Below are 21267 nucleotides of genomic sequence, written 5' to 3'. Positions count from 1 at the left end.
CTGAACAGGGAGCAGTTTGACAGCCTGTTGGGGAGAGTTGGAGCCTCAGCAGGATCAACCAACTTCAGGCTGAACGCCTGGCCTCCCTTCCTCTCCGTCATATATCTGTCCCTCAAGTTCTTCCATTTTTTCTTCAACGGGAAAGCCGGCGGCGGCCGGCGCTGTGCGCCCTCTATGTGAAAGCTCCTTCTCCCACTCCCGCGGTTGGCTGGTCCTGTAGGCTCGTCCCTTCGTCCAATCCGGCGCCAGCCTTTGCTGAAAGAGAACTACAAAACCCCCAACCTTCTATCTTGGTCCTTTGTTTCCAAACACGTGGTCCACCAAGCGCAACTAGAGAAAATATTATTGGCTATATTTGTGAGATGAGAATTTGAAGATGGTGGACACGTTAATGAGTGCAGAACAATAATATTCAGACATGACTATAATATTTGACCTGAAATATAAAATCTACTGAGCAAGAACAAAATAATAAACCAAGAAAAAAATGGATGGCATGAAAAGTTAAAAAGGCATGAAGAGTTAAAGATGTTCATGCTAACGTGGGTTGGGACAGGTTTCCTGGTACGAGAGAACAGTAAATGAATTTAGGCTTAATGTGTTGTGCATGATGTTACATGGTTGTTGTGAATCTTTTTCTAGACTGTAGCTAGTTGAAAACAGACTCACACAAAATAAACCTCAATTTCCTGGGTAAAAGTCCAGGAGATGAAATAAGTAAAGTATGTTGACCTTAGCTACAGAGCAGGTCAGTAAAAGGATGGTACTTCCTCGTGTCATACTGTCCACCCATCCGTCTATTTTCCATCGTGACACAAAAATAAAAAGAAAGAGGACGTCCAAAACCCTTCTGAGTTGTACAAGCCCATACGGTTGTATTCACTATTTTTAACGTGTCACCCTTGTCCATCTCTGTCCCTGCAGCTGTAAGTAAATTCTAGTACAGGACAATCAGGATGAAAAGATGGCAGCCATACTGTTACCAACGGGTCCTGACGGCTTGCGGCGGTTCACTCGCGAATCCTTGGCTGCGCTGGAGCGGCGGATTGCGGAGGAGCAGGCCAAGAGCAGCAAGGATGGCCACGAGGCCCGCAAGCACGCAGAGCCACCCAAGCCCAGGCCCGACCTGGAGGCAGGCAAGACGCTGCCGCGCATCTTCGGTGACATCCCCCCTGAGCTGGTCGGGGTGCCGCTGGACGACGTCGACCCCTTTTACTACAAGAACCAGAAGGTGAAGGCTACTCTGACTACGTTTACATGCAGTCAAAACTGGGGTTAAGGTCAATATTCCAGTTACTGAAACTTTGGGAATAATGTGTTTCCATGCGTGAGCTAACAGGGTTATCCCTGTTTACATGGTAATTGTAATCATTTGGGATATCTCCATCAAACCAGCGACGCACGGAGAACGTGATGACGCAATTCCCCTCATTTCTGCTTCTTCTTCCTGTATCCAAATTCAAAACAACAACAATAACAGCAGCAGCACGGCGGATAATCGGACCTGCTGGTACCGTTTTGTTTCTCTGTCCTGTAGTTTTCCTTTTCCAGCGTCTTCTAGCGGAGCTGGATCTGGTCTGGCGTTCCTACAAATGCTGCTTTGCACAACTTTTCGCTCACCTTTTTGTAAATCCTATCCGGTACTTTCTACCGTCTACAAATGCAGAAATGTTCATATCCTTCATTACATTTATGAAGTGATTAGTCTTCTCCTGGTCTTGTGTTTCTCCGTGTTTATAAGAACTTCCTGGACTCAAAAGACCAGGATTCCTTGTGAACAGAGCATGAGCAGAAAACAAATTCCTGTTCCGTTTGATGGGGATATTCCGTTAGGCGTTTACATGACCCAATATTCAGGTTTTAAAAGGAGTAACCCAGGGCTCATATTGGGGTTTTTAAAAACCAGAATATGAGCAAATTCTGGTTATCAAAGGATTATTGGTGTTTACATGGCCGTGCAAAACCGGGTTATTGCTAATATTCAGGTTTTAAAAGGGTTATTGATGCATGGAAACGTAGTCTGTGTGTTTGGTGACGGCTTAGTGGATGATAGTTCGTCTTAGTCATAAGGAATTTTAGAGGATGGAAAACAAAACCATTTCTTTTTTTAATTATCATTTGAAGTTACTGGTCTAACACTAAAAACAGTAGTGAGTGCAAAGCCTTCTGGGTAAATCAGCTGAACGAGTCAGAAACAGCCCTGCAGAAGGCTGAAAACCCTTTTATTCTGCAATCAAAAGTCTAGAAAACAAGATAATACTGTGAGGACATTTTTGACACATTTCTTTCCTGACATTTCAATACGTTTTCCTGCATGTTAAAATGACATGGATTATGTCCCCGGCCTGCTGAAACATGGACAGTGTGACAGCATCTCTTCAGATCCCTGGTGGATGCAGAAATAGGATTAGCAAGTTTTGATTTGCAGAGCCGGTAGATCAGAGCGCCACCCATTAATGGAGAGATGAAAAAGGGACATGGCAGCCATTCTCAGGGTCTCTTTGTTTTGGCATGTGATGCGCTGCTGGATGGGAGGATTATCCAAAGACGGGGAAAAAAAATGAAATAAATGACACATCTGTTGGGGAAACATTCAGCCTCCATTATCACAACTGGCCTTGCGGGCTGCCCAGCAGGAAGTTACACAGATGGTAGACGGCCGACGCCACGCTGCAGTTCTGTTGTCATCCCTGCTCAGAAAAGACAACAAGCCAACAGCTGCTCAGAGCGGCTGTTGAGCCTCCTGCAAGACGCGTTTATACTCTGCAGGAGGATGTTTGACTAACGATTGTTCTCTTTTTGCTTCCTTTGCAGACTTTTATAGTACTTAACAAAGGGAAGGCCATCTTCAGATTCAGTGCCACATCTGCACTTTACATCATTAGTCCTTTTCACTTCATCAGATCCATTGCCGTAAAGGTGTTAGTCCATTCATATCCTTTCTGATTGTCGCGTGCGTGGGTTTATGTTGTGTTGAACATATTCTTTACATGCATCTTTATGAAGGGCATACATGTTGTCAAAGGTCAGGATTAGTTTATGCTAAAATAGATTAGAAAGCAACGACTGTAAGACTGTTGCACATGAACTTTGTAAAACACTTGTGAAGCAACCTGTTATCGATTCTCTCTGATGGCCATAAGTTTGTGTTAAATTGAAATACTTACACTCTCTTTGGTCTACATTTCCTGTAGTAATAAAGCCATGGATTATAAGTATAGAAAGATTACAAGTATTGCTTAACTTGTTTGGATATGTTGCCAGGGTATTACAAACGATTCTTTGTAAAACCGTACATTACTGTGTCAGTGCATTTTTCTTAACCCTTTCCACATTGTTTAGCTATTTCATAATGTTCACGATTCTGACCAACTGTTTCTTCATGGCCATGTCTGATCCGCCAACATGGACCAAATACCTGGAGTAAGTAGACGCATCACCTCAGTCTTTAAGCTTTTGTCTGATCCTAAACTGCCCTACATGTGTTCTAAAGTGGAGTTTGCTGGGGTGTGTTGCTTTATCAGTGAATACTGAAGAAGTAGTTGTCAGGTAAGTATATGCTGCATGGAAACGGACACAACACCCAGAAAGCCCATTTGCATGCTGCAGAAAGCCTGTGCTCTGCATGGTAAAGCTGCTCATCAGTGGGACTGTCTTGACCTCAAGTGAGTCGCTGCCCGATGTGAGACGAGCATGTGCCGCTGCGCAGTGGCAAGAAAACCTCAGAACCCACATGCATCCTGTTAGGTCTAAAACAGCATTAAACAATTTTGTAACCAAAGGAAAACACAAAGACTGGCTGGAATGGTTTTAACGCACTTCTGCAGAAGGGGAGAGAACAAGAATGTTTCCCCAAAGGTCCTCCTACTGCATTATGCTTTTTATTGGAGAAACCTGACAGGAACTGACCAAATAAGGACAGTGAACAGTAGACAGTAGACTGGTGGAAGTGATAACGTGTGATTGATTCCTGACATTACAGTGGACAGACGTCACCAGAACAGTCCAACACCCTGAGTAGATCAGGAAGGGGCATTGTGACATCTGTTAAAAAAGCATGTGACAGTTTTAGTAAGGACAAAAACAAGTTTAAAGGTAACCTCACAATCCGGGCTCCAACTGTAGCTAAATCAAAGGGGACATAGTACGGAGACAAAACCAAAACAAGTTTTTCTGAAATTGATGTCATAGTCTGGCGTCTGAACCACCAAATATAACTGCGCTTGTGAGGCATCTTTCAGCTTTGTACCGTGCAGTGCCATGTTGCTCATGGACGGGAGGAGTAGACGGCATCTGTAACGGGGGCCGCCACCGCTGAGCTCTGCTGGGACTGCTGCAAGCCTCAGGCCACGAGCCACAGGACCACTTAGTGTGATCACAAACAGACGGAGTACAATCAGCCGGCCTTTCCCTCACAACTTCACATGATTTAACGTTTCCTGTTCTTTTAGTACCCCCACAATCATTTCAAAAGGTGCCCACGCCCCACAGGTGAGGGTGGAAGCAAGTCAGGGGACTGACTCCACGACCTAAAACCACTAAGAAAGTAAATGCTAAAATACATTCTCAATAGTCACAAATGCACACGCCGATTCACAAATGCACAGGACAAGAGTCACAAATCCACGGGATGATTTGCAAATGCACAGGAAGTTTCACACGTCCGTAGGACAAAATACACAAATGTAACTAAACACTTCTAGAGAACAAGGGGATTAAGTAGCCAAACATGGTAAATTAGATGTTTGATTCATCGCTCCCTGTCCTTGCTGGAAGCCATGTTGAACTGACTGAAATTCACATGCATGTAGTGGTTTGAATGGCTTAATGTGATTGGCTTATGAGTATATTGTCCCTCATGTTGGGGGCGTTCTTATGATTGGCTGAAACAGGGAAAATATCTGGTTGGTTGCAGATCATTCTGTGTTTAAAAAAAAGACATTTGTGGATTGAGGCAAGTCAGGGGAGTCTCAAAATTCACACACAAATGCAGAGAATTCCACGGACCACAAACCGTTTGTGAATCAGGTTATATTTGTGTGTGCATCAGAAAAACATTTGTGTATTTGTCCTACGGACGTGTGAAACGTCCTGTGCATTTGTGACTCTTGTCCTGTGCGTTTGTGAATGGGCCTGTGCGTTTGGGACTCTTGAGACTGTTCTAGCTCCATACGTTAGCTACCTGGAGTCTAAGCGTGTCACAGAAACACAAGACTCACACTTATGGGGCTGGGGCTTTTGTTCAGCGCTGTAGTCTGCAGGTCTGAGCTTCCTTCTGTTTGGTCTATATGTGGCTCAGACACTATAACGGAATTAACGGAAAGAAACAGTTACTACGGATAAGAAGTATTAGCCTGAAATATTTACATGCAAAAGGGAATGCATTGCGATCAAGTGTATCAATCACACCTGTTTCTGTCCGCATCAATTTGACATGCAGTTCTGAGGAGGTGCATCAAGGTGCAGCTCAGGGTCTAGCTCAGGGTGTAGCTCAGGATGCAGCTCAGGGTGCAGCTCAGGGTGTAGCTCAGGGTGTAGCTCAGGGTGCAGCTCAGGGTGTAGCTCAGGGTGCAGCTCAGGGTGCAGCTCAGGGTGTAGCTCAGGGTGTAGCTCAGGGTGTAGCTCAGGGTGCAGCTCAGGGTGCAGCTCAGGGTGCAGCTCAGGGTGTAGCTCAGGGTGTAGCTCAGGGTGTAGCTCAGGGTGCAGCTCAGGGTGTAGCTCAGGGTGCAGCTCAGGGTGCAGCTCAGGGTGTAGCTCAGGGTGTAGCTCAGGGTGTAGCTCAGGGTCTAGCTCAGGGTGCAGCTCAGGGTCTAGCTCAGGGTGTAGCTCAGGGTGCAGCTCAGGGTGCAGCTCAGGGTGCAGCTCAGGGTGCAGCTCAGGGTGTAGCTCAGGGTGCAGCTCAGGGTGCAGCTCAGGGTGTAGCTTTGTACGGTGGCCGAGACCCGCCATTGCTGAAAATAAAAGTAAAGCTGCAAACAGAAACAAACGCCGCTGCAAATAAAAGAAACGCTTAGCAAATTAAAAGAAACGCCGCTGCAAATAAAAGAAACGCTGCAAATATAAAGAAACCCCGCTGTGCGGTGTTGCACATTCAAAATGACACGTAGCGATGTTGAACACTAACCTTTTCACTTATCTTCTTGTTCGTTGTTCTTCTTATTCCTCGCTCTTCTTATTTCTTCCTTTTCACTTACATCCTCTTCGTCTTCTTCTTCTCCTCTCTCGTAAAAAACACCGGTGCATCGGCAAAAATAGTCCCCGGTAATTCACTTCTGTTGTGGCTTTTTTATTTGCATCGTTTTTTTTTTATTTGCAGCGGCGTTTCTTTATATTTGCAGTGTTTCTTTTATTTGCAGCGGCATTTGTTTTTATTTGCAGCGTTTCTTTTATTTGCAGCGTTTCTTTTATTTGCAGCGGTGTTTCTTTATATTTGCAGCGTTTCTTTTATTTGCAAAGCGTTTATTTTATTTGCAGCGGTGTTTCTTTTTATTTGCAGCGTTTCTTTTATTTTCAGTAGTGGCGGGTCTCGGCCACCGTACAAAGCTACACCCTGAGCTACACCCTGAGCTGCACCCTGAGCTGCATCGGCCACCGTAGCTCTGGGTGCAGCTAAGCCATAAATGCTGTGTCATTTTGATGCAGAAGCATAAACTGCCCATTAAATCTGGTCAATCTAAGACCTCACACTAAGATCACTATTGCTTTGCCAAACACTACCAATATTATATTAATAATATTCAAAGTGATTGATGTTTTCATCGTGTTGTTTTCAAAGCTCTCAGCATGTTGCTTCGTATCTCGCGCACAATATTCACGATTATGTTTCTGTGTTTGCTCTCACATTGGCCGTCACTGTCGATATTGTGACTCATTTCATGGCTGCATTCGGCTCTCATGCCGCGTAATCCTCATCTCTTATCTTATAATCTTTTCCAGGTACACATTCACTGGCATTTATACTTTTGAGTCAGCAATAAAGATATTAGCAAGAGGCTTCTGCATAGTGCCATTCACATTCTTGAGGGACCCATGGAACTGGCTGGACTTCATAGTCATCGTCATGGCGTAAGTAAACATCTCATGTAATCACCACAGTGATAATCCATATCTTTAAGGCCAATCCCAATACACCCCTACTTTCTACCGCTAGCCCTAAAAACTAAGCCACAGGCGTAGGGCCCTTGTAATGTTCCCAGGGCCCAGTCCCAATACTCCCCCTACTTTTCAGCACCACCCCTAAATGTTGCTTGCTACGTCACTGTGTGGTTTAGGTTCGGGTACGTAAGCGACTGCGTAGTTACGTTTGCACAAACGTCACACCATATCAGGAAGCTGAGAGCTAGAAGCTGTTTAAATTTCAGCTGTAGCGCTGTTAATATGCCACTTTATTAAGTTTTAAGATTTTTTCAGGCGTAAAAGTAACCGTTAAGATCCCCAACCTGGCCTCAGTTTATCCAAATAAACTGTTAAGAAATTTGATCCGATGTTTTCAGGGGATAACTAGAGCTGCCGGCTCGGGAGCTGATTTATGGTTCCGCGTTAAATTGACGCAGAGCCTACGGCGTAGGTTACGCGGCGACGCGTAACCTACGCCCTAGGCTCTGCTTTGGTGTAACGCGGAACCATAAATCAGCCTTTATTCTGGCGTGATCTGAAAAAACGATCAAGCGAGTGATTATGTACATTCACTGAGTGAATATTATGAAAGTAAAATATATATTTCTCGCTAGAAATGTAATCAAAATGCATTTTTATGCAGAAACTAACTCAAAATATTGATTTTATTCACTAAAAAATAAGAAATGTCCGCCATGTTTTTTCCTTTGATTCCTTCCGCAAATGATGACGTAAAGCATTCTGGGGAATTTTTCTAGCCCTCGGCCGTGAAGTCAGCATCTGAAAGCCCTCCCTCCGTAGGGCTAGATTCATACTCACTACCCTAGATATGTGCACTCCCCCTACATGCAAAGAGGAATTGGGACACCACTACCCTCACGGGAACGTGCAAAATGTAGGGGTAGTGCTGAAAAGTAGGACTAGGGGGGGATTAGGACTGGGATTAGACTATCACTTTGCCATGGCCGAAACTGCCAGAAAAACATCTAACTTACGGTTTTTGCATGCGGTTTAGGTGGTGAATATGCGTGAAGACAGTGATTTACTCTCTGAATAACCTGGAGCAGTAAGCCTTCACTCCAGGTTACAGGTCTAGCTGACTCAGCAGCCGTGACGCCGACGGCAGATTAGACGGATGACCTCTCCATGTTACTGACTGGTTTCAGACCAATCATCCTGATGAGGCATTTGCTTTGTTTGAAAACAGGGAGACAGAACCACTGAGAGCTGTCATTACCTTCAGCTGTTCATCTACTTCTGAGTCAGCTAATTCCTCGTCCGCAGATACCCAACAGGATATTGTACGACAGTGAAACATGTTAATATTGACATGTGAAAAGCGTTTGATTTAGCAACAGGAGGCAGATTTTTTAGCAAAAATGCACCGATCCAAGTGTTGAGAGATGAGTTACTTTTGGATTAATGTTCAACAGCTGGATGAATAAAACCCATCTGAGGTTGCTGAATATGTATCACCATATGTCAGAGTCGTGCTCACTTGTGTCCCGTGAACTTAATTTTGTAAAAAGGAAAAATCCTTTTTGAATGATTAGTGCCTAATATTCCTAAAAGACGGAGCTCCTGAAGACTCTCTGCTGGTGTAACCGAGCTGTTGACGAGGCTGCACTCCCCAGTCATGCATCCATATACGCTGTTTCAATATTTCAGGATTTGACCTGCTCTTTCTTTAAATTTCAGTTACGTCACTGAATTTGTTGACCTGGGAAATGTCTCTGCATTACGAACCTTCAGAGTACTACGAGCACTGAAAACCATCTCAGTCATTCCGGGTAAGACAACCGTCTGACCGTTCCCCTCCATTCAATTGAAATGGCATAAAAACAGCATGTAATCAGCAGTTTTTGTTGTGCCTCTTTTCCTCCGTGGAGGTCTGAAGACCATAGTCGGTGCTCTGATCCAGTCTGTGAAGAAACTGGCCGACGTGATGATCCTGACGGTGTTCTGCCTCAGCGTGTTCGCCCTGATCGGCCTGCAGCTCTTCATGGGGCTCCTGCGGCAGAAGTGCATCCGCAGCCTGGGCCACTGCATCAACTCCTCGTACAGCCCCAACACATCCTTCATCTGCAACAACCGCACCTGGAGCTCGCCTGCAGACTTCCTCAGCAGTGAAGGTCAGCCGGCAGACAACAGTTACGGAAGAACTTACACAATCCATGACTACGTTTACATGCAGTCAACATTCGGGTTATTGCTAATATTCCGGTGACTGAAACATTAGGAATAATGTGTTTCCATGCGTGAACAAACAGGGTTATCCCTGTATACATGGTAATTAATCATTAGGATATCTGGATCAAACCAGCGACGCACGGAGAACGTGATGACGCAATTCCCGTCATTTCTGCTTCTTCTTCCTGTATCCAAATTCAAAACAAATGCTGCTTCGCGCAACTTTTCTCTCACCTTCTTGTAAATCTTCTATCCCGGTACTTTCTACCGTCTACAAATGCAGAAATGTTCATATCCTTCATTACATTTATGAAGTGATTAGTCTCCTCCTGGTCTTGGTTTCTCCGTGTTTATAAGAAACTAATTCCTGTTCCGTTTGATGGGGATATTCCGTTTGGTGTTTACATGACCCAATATCGGGGTTTTAAAATAGTAACCCAGGGCTCATATTGGGGTTTTTACAAACTCAAATATGAGCAAATTCTGGTTATTCAAAGGGGTTATTGGTGTTTACATGGCCGTGCAAATTCGGGTTATTTCCAATATTGGGGTTTTAAAAAGGTTATTGATGCATGGAAACACAGTCCATGTCGTCTAATCTGCTGTTCTTTCTCTTTTAGATAATTTTTACAAAGTTGAAGGATCAAAGGATGCCTTAATATGTGGATACGGAAATGATGCAGGGTAAGTGGACGTTTGCTCTGCTGGCTGCTTGTTAATCATCTAGAAACTGTTACGTAATGCAAAAATGTGGACCGTCCACTGCCTTTGGAAGCCGTGCCTGCCGTAGGTCACGGCAGCGTGAGCGCTGAGGTCAGCAGGACTAGAGGAAACTCGTGCAGCAGTCAGCGATATCCTCCCGGCTAAAAATATTGTACGTGAGACTTAGAGACATAATGTATAGAAGAATAATGTTATGGGAGGGATAGATGTGGCATGAGAGAGGCTGCACACAAGACGACATGTGGTGAGGATAATCGCCCGGGCTCCGCTGGAACCCTTTACTCAGAAAACACGGAGTTGCCAGCTGGAGAGAGGGGTCTTTGGAGATTTCATCATCTCAAAAGCACTATAACATGATTAGGTGAACCTGAGTCTGGTCATGTCACACTGATATTCACTCCTACTTCACAGAAGAATGCTGTACCAAAGCATTCACCCGCTGATCAGGTCACTTTAGTGTTTAAGAGAGCCAACGTAAAACAATGGCTGATATTTATTTACCAAACACAGAATTAAACCTCACTTTCCTGTTAGTCCAGCTGTCCCTCGTGGGGTGACAGTAAATGTAAATGAACGACTGCATCTTTCCTGTGGAGTGATGGACGTTGCTCCTAATCAAAGGCACAGTGTGAAAGCATCCAAATATTGCTACTCGGCCTACGCACTGAATAATCCTGTAAATCCAAATGCTTTTGAAACCAGCACAACAGGATGACTTTCCCCGTGCCAGGCTCAGTTCAAGGGTTATAGTGAGCTAAACATCCCATCTGCGTGAATCTGAAATCCTGCAGCTTCAACAAATGGCCTCCATTAGGTGCGCTTGTTAATAAAAGATAATGGATGATAGAAAATAAAAATGGCAGTGATTTTAAGCTCATGCAGGAAACACTGGTGTTGATGCGCTTTTATTTCCTAACACATTCGGACATGTTCAGTGTCACTTTGAGGTTCTCTCTCTGGTAAATATATATGGCATTTAAAAACAAAAATGTGTTTTTTAAATATTCTTTTTCTTGCCAATCACTTCAAAAGTACATGAGTGTGTGCTGCCACCTGTCTCTGGGGATTGGAAGATTTGGGGAAATGTGCTTCTTTTTTGTCTGGAACATACAAGAATGAGTGCTATCGACCAGTTTCTTGGTTACAAACACAATGTTTGCACGAGCCTAACCACCGGTAACAGTCAGGAGATTATGGTATATGTTCATTGTTTCTAAATTCTTTGTTCAGAGATTTAACATAGATGTGGAAACGTAAGCTGAACGTTAATCTCCCTGGGGTAACTGGCAGACTATAAGGGCCTGGAACAACCCCTAACCCAGAGGTTTCTGCAGAGTTAGTTAGTAGTGCTCTGCAGAGATACTTATTTCTGCAGTGCAGTACTTAGCCATTATGTCTGTCTCTCCTTTCTCTGTTCTTCCTTCTCTCTGTCTGTTCTCTCTTTTCCTGCTCTGCCCAGTCTGGTCTCCGGCAGGAGGGTCCCCCTTATGGTCCAGGTTTCTCCTTATGAACCAGGTCCTGGTCCAGGTTTCTACCCCCTTATGATCCAGGTCCTGGTCCAGGTTTCTTCCTCCTAAAGGGGACTTTTTCTTGCCACTGTTTGGATTAAGGCTTTTCTCCCACTAGGGGAGTTTTTACCTGCCATTGTTTATATAATAATTGCTCGGGGGTTTATGTTCTGGTCTCTGGAAAGATCCTAGAGACAGGGCTGGGCGATATATCGACTATAGTCGATGTATCGCGGCTTCTACTCTGTGCGATGTACAAAATGACTATATCGTGAATATTCGAGTATGCATTGTCACGTATTTGCTTTTAGCCGCGGGCATTAAATGACAGGCTTTTCTCACTCTCTCGTCTCGTCTCTCCTTCTCTGAGACATAAAACAAGCGCACCCTGTTAGATACGTCAGTCACGTGCTGGCGTGTATCATCATACGCCCCCGACCAGCAGCTGGTGTCGGCGCTGCTGTCCGGTCCGCCGGTCAGTTCCACCCCGCTTTAACTTTAACTTAACTTTAATTTAACTTTAACTTTCCCAAACTCGGCCTGTTTGCGCCGTCGACGCGACGGACTCTTTTCAAAGCAAACTGGGACGGTTTAGTAAAGACGGGAGGGGATGTTTTCTCCTCACACGCCGCGCTGATGCAGCTCCAACTATCCGCTCAGTACGACACGCGTCAGCGCTGCCGAGCCTTTTAGAGCTGAGAAACATCACCTAGTGTTGCTTAAATGTGGCCACATGAAATCAATCACTATCATCAAAACAAAGTCAAACAAGACTATATGACGTCATATTGCTAAAAGTAAGTGAAAGTGATGCAAAGTAAAGGAGGAGAGGATGAAACATTGCAGTCCCTACACCTACAATTATTCTTAATATAAAGGTGCTGTAAAGGCCGTCCTGCTCAGAGCAGCTCATCCTGGTAAAACCTGGTAAAACCAGCTCATCCTGGTAAAACCAGGTGAAACCAGCTCATCCTGGTAAAACCTGGTAAAACCAGCTCACCCTGGTAAAACCAGGTGAAACCAGGTACAACCTGGTAAAACCAGGTAAAACCAGCTCATCCTGGTAATCCAGGTAAAACCAGGTACAACCTGGTAAAACCAGGTAAAACCTGTCAGGGTTTGACACTTCCCTCCCCCAGTCTTTCAGTTTCTGTTTTTCCCCGCCTGTGTCCCATCTGCCCCGATTGTCTGCACCTGTGTCTCTTTATCCCCTGTGTATATCTGGTCTGGTCTTTCCATTGTTCCCTGTCGGTCCATACTGTGCTTCCCTCCATGGTTCCTGTTGTTGCTCCAGGTTTTGATCCCTGTTTCTATTAGTTTTTATCCTGCCAAGCAGCGCTTTTGTTTTTTGTTTTTTTGCCCTACTTTTGTGGAATAAATCCTTGTTTTTTGAGAACTCCTGCCTCCGGCCTCCCTCTCTCTCCTGCATCTGGGTCCTCACCACACCAGCCTGACAGAACGGACCGACCAGTATGGACCCAGCGGAAGAGAGCCTCGCCTTCTGGGAAATCATGTACCGGGAGGCAGAGCTCACAATCCCGGGTTGGCGGCACCCTGACGAGCTGGACTCCCCGGACGAGGAGGAATCGCGTCCCCCGGAACTTTGGCCGTGTGTTGGCCTGGGCCCTCCTCCAGGCCCTCTCCACCCGCCCTGGGTGATCTGTCCATGGGGACATCTGGGATCTGTCCCTTGAGGGGGGGGTTATGTCAGGGTTTGACACTTCCCTCCCCCAGTCTTTGAGTTTCTGTTCTGCCCCACCTGTGTCCCATCTGCCCTGATTGTCTGCACCTGTGTCTCGTTGTGTCTCGTTATCCCCTGAGTATATCTGGTCTTGTCATTCCCTCTTTCCCTGTCGGTCCGTACTGTGCTTCCTGCCAAGCAGCGTTTTTGTTTTTTTGCTCTCTTTTTGTGGAATAAATCCTTGTTTTTTTTGGTGAACTCCTGCCTCCGGCCTCCCTCTCTCTCCTGCATCTGGGTCCTCACCACATCAGCCTGACAAAGGCTTGACAAAACCGGGTAAAACCGGGACCAGAACATGTTCTTAGCAGATGTTCTTCAGACGGGGAGTCAGAGAGATGCAACGTGCACTTTCTGTTTTGAAATTACACTTTTTATGTTTGTGCCACTCACTGCTTAGTAACTGTTTAATAAATACAGTTTTGGTAAATTTGACTCATTCCCCCTTTTTGCATGGAAGGTAGTTAAAATTAGCATATATTAATGCAATATGAATGTTTTAATGTAGACATATAGAATCATCATACTGGTGTGATTGTAGGCATCAAAGTGTTAATTAAAGGTTAAGGCAAAATATAGAGATATATATCGTGACACGGCCTAAAAATATTGATATATTAATAAAAGGCTGTATCACCCAGCCCTACCTAGCAAAAACTTCCGTTATAATGGACGCTATATACGGTAAATAAAATTGCATTGAAATTGAAAATACTTTGCAGCATAATGTTGCAATTGGATGGAATAAGCCATCTGGAGCACGGCCACCATAACTCGGCCCCCGTTAGCCATTTGAGCTTGGCTGACTTAGCTTACGCTAACCTATGATGCCAGTTAATTTTATTTTACATTCATTCTAGTCAAATGTGACCAGTCGTCCTCATTGCAAGTGTGAGTTTGCAGTTGCTGGACATGCTGCCAGCAGCGTTGTGGGTCACTAAAGCTGGAAGGTCCTGAAATGATCCACCAGGCCTCCGAGCCCTTCAGACCTGTTCATGCCAGAACAGCTACGGAGCTGCTGGCCAAGCTTTGCAACTGGACCTCCTGTTTCAAACATTGTTTTAGCGGGTGCTTAGCCAACGCAGAACTTCAACCAGCTACTAACTGCTTAGCTACGCCTCATCCTCCGACCCATAGACATATATATCCGCCCCATCGAGCGCTGAGCGGTACGTCATATAGCCATATTGGATGTTCAAGACTGTGCTTTAAACTAAAAGTAAATTGACTTATTTTCATAAAGCGCCTTTCTACAAAGAAATGTACGTTCTGGTCTACTGGTCTTAGTGAGGACTCTGGTCTTAGTGAGGACTCTGGTCTCAGTGAGGACTCTGGTCTCAGTGAGGACTCTGGTCTCAGTGAGGACTCTGGTCTCAGTGAGGACTCTGGTCTTAGTGAGGACTCTGGTCTTAGTGATGAAGTTTTTCCAAGTCCTGCTGAGACACCAGTCCTTTAGTCCTCCACATGTCCTCCAGGTGATAACAGACTTCACTACTGTCTTCATGTGTCTGTTAGAGTCCAAGTCTGAGTCCAGAACCATTCCCAGATTTCTGGCTTGGCTATTTGTTTTTATCTTTACTTCTTGAAGCTAAAGAGTGCTGACGTTTAATCTTTCTTCCTCGGCTCCAACCACCGTTGTTTCTGTTCTATCTTCATTTAACTGAAGAAAATTCTGGCACATCCACTATTTAATTGGATCAATGTATTTGATCAGTGTTTGAATTGGATTATAGTCTCCTGGTGAGATGGCTATATGGATTAGTACAGTTATTTCAAGCGAGTGGGAGCGTATTGATGTTAAACAACAAAAGCCCAAGAATTGAACCTTGAGGAACTCCACATCCTATTGTTGTTAGCTCTGATTTGTAGTTTGCTGAAGACACAGAATAGTTTCTGTCCTTCAGATTGGACTCCAACAAGGCCAGTGCTGTGCCAGAAAGTCCCAGCCAGTTATTCAGCCGCTCTATCCAGATGTTCTGGGGGACTGTGTCTAATGCAGCGCTGAGATCCAGTGAGACCAAGACTGAAACGTTGCCAGCATCAGTATTGGAGTGGGTTTCATTAAGGACCTTTACTAGAGCTGTCTCAGTGCTGTGATGTGGCCAGAATCCTGACTTGAAGACATCAAAACTGTTATTTAGGGTCAGGAGGTTACACAGCTGCTGAAAAACAGATTTTTATATGATTTTACTAAGAAAGGGGAGGTTTGGTATGGGCCTACAGCTGTTCATCACCTTCTTATTGGAAAGGTACTTAATGATAGGGCTGTAACGATACACTAATCTCACGATACGGTACCATACACGAAATTGAGGTCACGATAACGATACGATATTATAGCAGTATTTTTTTAACAACCTTGAATGAGGAACATATGACTGGAAAAAATTGTCTTTTATTTGAAAGAAACAAAATACAAAACAATGCTGTGCGTTTTCCCTATTGTTACAGTTTGTAATGCTTAATAACTGTTTAAGTTTTAAAGAGAAAGCCAGGCCAACCATTTTCCACAAACTGAACTAAAGTTAAAATATTTTGCCACAAACTGAATAGTTTCTCTCATGTATGACTTGACTTTTTTCTTTTCCAGAAATTTAACAACTAAAATAAATAAATAAATAAAAGTAAATAAATACATACAATTTTAAATCATAAAAAAGATTGATTCATGCTCACCTTATAAGTGTAAGAGGAGATTTATTTTTGTTAAGAAAGTTATTTTGGTAATTCAGGGTTGATTATTTTATAAATATATTCTTTATATTGTGATGTAAATCAGGGACTATAATGACACTAGTCAGTTTATCTGTAGTGATTAGTCTGTTTTAGATTGGGTGGAGTGATACGCCACAGTACGGCACTAGGTGCTGTGTTGATGTTCTAAAATCCTACACTGTTGAGGGACATTAAAGTACACTGGAACTCAGCAGAAGTTTCCCCGTGTTTATCCTACTTACCACCCCAAAAAGGTTTAATTTAATAAGGTAAGGCTTAACTCTACACCAGCCTTACATAAGTAAAGGTTCAGAGCTCAAAACCCTGCAAGAGTCCCGTGATCGGGACCAAAACGGTACTAGTTTCTTCTGAGCGGAGGAAGATTTTGGTCCGCGGGTCGAGGCGTGGTTGGATGCGCGTTACTAGTGAACACAATAGATTAATATTAATAACCCAATATCGCGATACAGTTCGCCACCTCCACAACACGTTTCGTGACGTTTTTGTATCGCGAAATTTCGTGGCACGTTATATTGTTCCACCCTTACTAATGACGGCTGTTTTTAGGCGTTGAGGAACGAGACCTGAAAGCAGAGATGTATTAACTAGTCTAGAAGCTCTGAGGACATGTAATGTCCAACACTCCTGTCAAGGCAGCAGGTGGTGGAGTCCAGGTGGTGTATGATGTCATCCAGGTTCTTATGCATGATTGGACAGAACTGTGTCCTGGTTTCTCACAGTGGACACAGAGGAGGGACATATCCTGCGTCTAGCATGGAAGCGCTGACTGACTGGAATCCCAAATGAAAAAATCGCATAATTTCCATCTGATCCTGATCATTCAGAAATCACATGATCGGCCGTGGTTTTTGATCACCAATCGGTGATCATCACCAGTCAGCGATGTAGTTGGAGTTTGGACCCCGTGATGCGAATGCAGCAGGTGCAGCTCATATTCAGTGATGCGAGTATGCACATCCTGCTGCATGAGAATGTTCACAGTTGCTATGGTGAGGAGAGGGATGGACTGTTCACACTTGTTTTCACTCATAAATGTTTAGAGTTAGGATTTAAAAAACATGTTTAGGATTATAATTAAACAGCCTACAGACATGTTGCCGTTTCAGGATTCTATCACTGGACTGATTATTGTAGACATTCACTCAGCCTCACAACCCACCAGTCCAGCCAGTCTAACTAAAGTATACAAAAAAAAACCGAACCTCTAGAAATGAGTCTAATACTCATAAATCAAAATTGTCTTATTTAAGCAATGGGGATAGTTTTCTTGAAACAAGGCTTTTTAAAAAGCTTTCTTAGAAATTGGTGTTTCCAGTGTATGCTATTGTCAGAGGAAGCCCTGGTAGCTGGACAAACCCACACAAGTATGAGGAAAACATCCAGACAGAAGGACACGGATTGAAACCAGGAACCTCAGGCAGCGCTGCCAACCACAAGGCAAACACAGCTAGTACAAGTCCTCTTGCAAGGCCGGGCTGGCCATAGTTATGCTCCACACAGCAGGCACCCTGTAGTTTTTAATCTCACTCACGGACCTCTCCTCCAAAATCGCAGAAACTTAATCTCCCAAGAAGTAAAATCTGATCCAGTAATTTGTGTTGAAGTCAGAGTGAAAAGAGGATATGCTTGAGGACATTTTGGGAGAGGGGTGGGGGTGTGTGGGGAGGAAATGATGTCATTAAACTCTTGTAAATACTAGGTTAGTAAAATCAGACAACTGATATGACCTAAGCAGCTGTCTCACCTACACGTCTCTGCATGCTGGAAATCTTTTATTCATCGTTTTCTGTTCGTCTTCCATTTGTGGAGCTTAAATAGTGCAAAGTTATTGACATGAACTCTCCCTGAGCTCTTTTTCTGTGTCTAATGGCCTCTTTCAAAAAGTAATAGAGAGGATTATCCCTTTTGCGTCCCTTTTGATTTTTAAATTGCTGCGTCATGCCCACATACGCAGTTCTCAGTTGGTGGAGTTATTTCCAGTCAGATGATCTTCACGACGTGGTTGGCAGGTTACACGTTAACATAAGGTTGCTTATCTGTTTGCTCACGAATGCCTGTCGCAGCGTTTATCATTTGTGACATTTCAGATGTAACTTTCTGAGGCTGGCTGTGGAGAAGGGCAAGATATTAAGCAGGTCAGGATAAGGACGTAAAACATAGAGGATGCTTAATCTTTTGAGTGTATTCCAACAAGTAATCCCTGAGTAGATTTCCAAATTAAAGCTTTGGATACGTTATGATGACACACACTGTCGCACACATGCGCACAAGCAGGCACAGACACAACAGAGCACACGCACTTGCACAACCCGTGCATATTCCAATGACATTTTCAGCCTGACCGACAAGTTTATGACAAATGATTTGCCCCACGGTTCAGGCTGTTCTTCGTCGCTCCTACTGTTGATGCTTATCCTCTCGCTTCTTAAGTCTACTGTGTATTGCGGATTATTACTGACTGTATGGATGTTTTCAACTTTTGCCCTTGACTGAAGTGAGCATGGAAACCCACCACTTTAGCCCTACCCAGGAAAAAGACAGATGTTTCTCTGTTGCTCTGTACACAAACTGCAGGACATTGACGTGAGGCCCTGAAAGATAATACTTATGAAAATGTAAATATTTGCCAAAGCGCTTTAATGGAGGTGACAGACTGTGTCACTATGGTTACATAAGATAAACTAATTGTTAATGTATCTCATTTTGTCACATATTAGCATCAATTGTTAGTCTACCAAATTAACTTAAGTTCTGCTCTCCTTGTGGGGCATAACGTCTCCATAAAGCCATATACTCCAGCTTTTTAAAGCACAACGATGGATTAACAAGTAGAAATGAAATGAAGACTGCCACTGCTTTATTACAGCTGAACAGCTGCTGGAATAATGATTGAAAATAGGAATCACTATATTGAACTGCAGCAGCGGCCCACCGATCCATGCAGATCAACTACCACCTGGAGACATTATTCCTGGGCCGGCCCCTGGTCGCTCTCCTGGTTGGGCATCCCTAAAGCCTGATTTAAGGTTCTGCGTTAAACCAACGCAGAGCCATTGCCTTGACGCTGTCATGAACCCTTCGAGCTAGCAGGTTAGCTGTCCCCAGTGTTGCTAATTATTTATAATTAAAAAAACTCCCGAACTCACTGTTCATTGTTTTGGGGGATTTCAACAGAGCAAACTTCACCCACGAACTTCCGAAATAAAGGCAACATGTTACTTGTCAAACCAGGGACACGCAGACTCTGGATCATTGTTACACTGTTATTAAGGACGCATACCGCTCTGTTCCCCGCGCAGCGCTAGGACACTCTGACCACTGTCTGGTTCATCTGATCCCGACCTACAGGCAGAAACTAAAAACCTCTAAGCCTGTAGTGAGGACTGTGAAGAAGTGGACAGAAGAGTCAAAACTGGAGCTTCAGGCCTGCTTTGACTGCACGGACTGGAGTGTTTTTGAATCTGCTGCCTCAGATCTGCATGAACTTACGGAAACTGTGACATCTTACATCAGCTTTTGTGAGGACATGTGTGTGCAGACCAAGACCTTCTGCACATACAGTAACAGCAAGGTCTGGTTCACACCGAACCTCAGGAAGCTGCGCCGAGCCAAGGAGGAGGCCTACAGGAGCGGTGACCGAGCCCTGTTCAGGCAGGCCAGGAACATGCTGACGAGGGAGATCAGGAAAGCGAAGCGAACCTATGGAGAAAGACTGGAGAGTCGCCTCTCTGCCGACCCTGACCCCTCTTCTGTGTGGAGAGGCCTGCAGAACATCATGGGGCTCAAAAGACCAGCTCCACGCCCTCCAGGCAGCCTCAGGCTCGCCAACCAGCTCAACAGTTTTTACTGTTGGTTCGACGATCAGGCCAACGGCTCACCATCATCACTATCATCACCCCCCACCCCCCTGCTGTACCACCATCACCATCACCCCCCACACCTCCCCCAGCTGCTCCACCTACACCCCCCCCCCTACCCCCCCACTGCCTGCATATTCACACCTCACCACAGCCAACCCCCCCCACCTCTGTCTACCCCCCTCCCCCCACCCGACACCCTGCCTGCACTCAGGATCTGTGAGGAGGAGGTGTGTCGGCTGATCCAGCGGCAGAAGATCAGGAAGGCTCCAGGCCCGGACGGCGTGTCCCCCTCCTGCCTGAGAGCCTGCGCCGAGCAGCTGCTCCCACCTTCACAAGGATCTTCAACCGGTCCCTGGAGCTGTGTGAGGTCCCTCATGCCTCAAACGCTCCACCATCATCCCAGTCCCCAAGAAACCCACCATCACAGGTCTAAATGACTACAGACCCGTCGCCCTGACGTCTGTGGTCATGAAGACCTTTGAGCGACTGGTGTTGAGCCACCTGAAGGACACCACAGGCTCCCTGCTCCACCCCCTGCAGTTTGCCTTCCGGGCAAACAGGTTGGTGGAAGCCAACATCGGACTGCACCACATCCTGCGTCATCTCGACACCCCAGGGACTTATGCGAGGATCCTGTTCGTGGACTTCAGCTCGGCGTTTAACACCATCGCTCCTGCAATCCTCCACCAGAAGCTCACCCAGCTCACCGTGCAGCCTCCAACTGTCAGTGGATTACCAGCTTCCTGAGTGACAGGAGGCAGCAGGTGAGGCTGGGGAGCATCACATCCAGCACCCGCACCATCAGCACTGGCGCCCCAGGGGGGGGCCACTGCTCTTCTCCCTCTACACCAACGACTGCACCTCAGGGGACTCGTCTGTGAAGCTCCTGAAGTAGCGGACGACACCACCGTCATCGGCCTGATCCGGGAAGGTGACGAGTCCGCGTACAGACGGGAGGTGGAACAGCTGGTCCACTGGTGCAGTCAGAACAACCTGGAGCTGAACCCGCTCAAGACTGTGGAGTTGACGGTGGACTTCAGGAAAAACCCACCGCCACTCCCGCCCCTCACCATCCTCAATAGCACCGTCTCCTCAACAGACTCCTTCAAGTTCCACAATCTCGGATGGATGGATGGATGGATGGATGGATGGTTGGATGGATGGATGGTTGGATGGATGGATGGATGGATGGATGGATGGAAGGATGGATGGATGGATGGATGGATGGATGGTTGGATGGATGGATGGAGGATGGATGGATGGTTGGATGGATGGAGGATGGATGGATGGGAGGATGGATGGATGGTTGGTTGGATGGATGGATGGTTGGTTGGATGGATGGATGGATGGTTGGATGGATGGATGGAGGATGGATGGATGGTTGGATGGATGGATG

General features: G+C 45.4%; 1 protein-coding gene across 1 annotated transcript in view; it reads left to right on the top strand.

Annotated features, from left to right (window-relative positions):
• Window positions 1-21267, top strand: part of scn12aa (sodium channel, voltage gated, type XII, alpha a) — a 119498-nt gene that overhangs the window by 25242 nt on the left and 72989 nt on the right. The window contains exons 2-8 of the mRNA XM_061733053.1: window positions 925-1231; window positions 2815-2933; window positions 3334-3423; window positions 6937-7065; window positions 8815-8906; window positions 9006-9248; window positions 9927-9990. Of these exons, the coding sequence (XP_061589037.1) occupies window positions 965-1231; window positions 2815-2933; window positions 3334-3423; window positions 6937-7065; window positions 8815-8906; window positions 9006-9248; window positions 9927-9990 (1004 nt within the window). The 5' untranslated portion in view covers window positions 925-964. The remainder of the gene's footprint in view (window positions 1-924; window positions 1232-2814; window positions 2934-3333; window positions 3424-6936; window positions 7066-8814; window positions 8907-9005; window positions 9249-9926; window positions 9991-21267) is intronic.

This window comes from Cololabis saira, chromosome 10 (genome assembly GCF_033807715.1).
Source record: "Cololabis saira isolate AMF1-May2022 chromosome 10, fColSai1.1, whole genome shotgun sequence".
NCBI lineage: Eukaryota > Metazoa > Chordata > Actinopteri > Beloniformes > Belonidae > Cololabis > Cololabis saira.
This window is presented reverse-complemented; position numbering and strand designations above follow the sequence as displayed.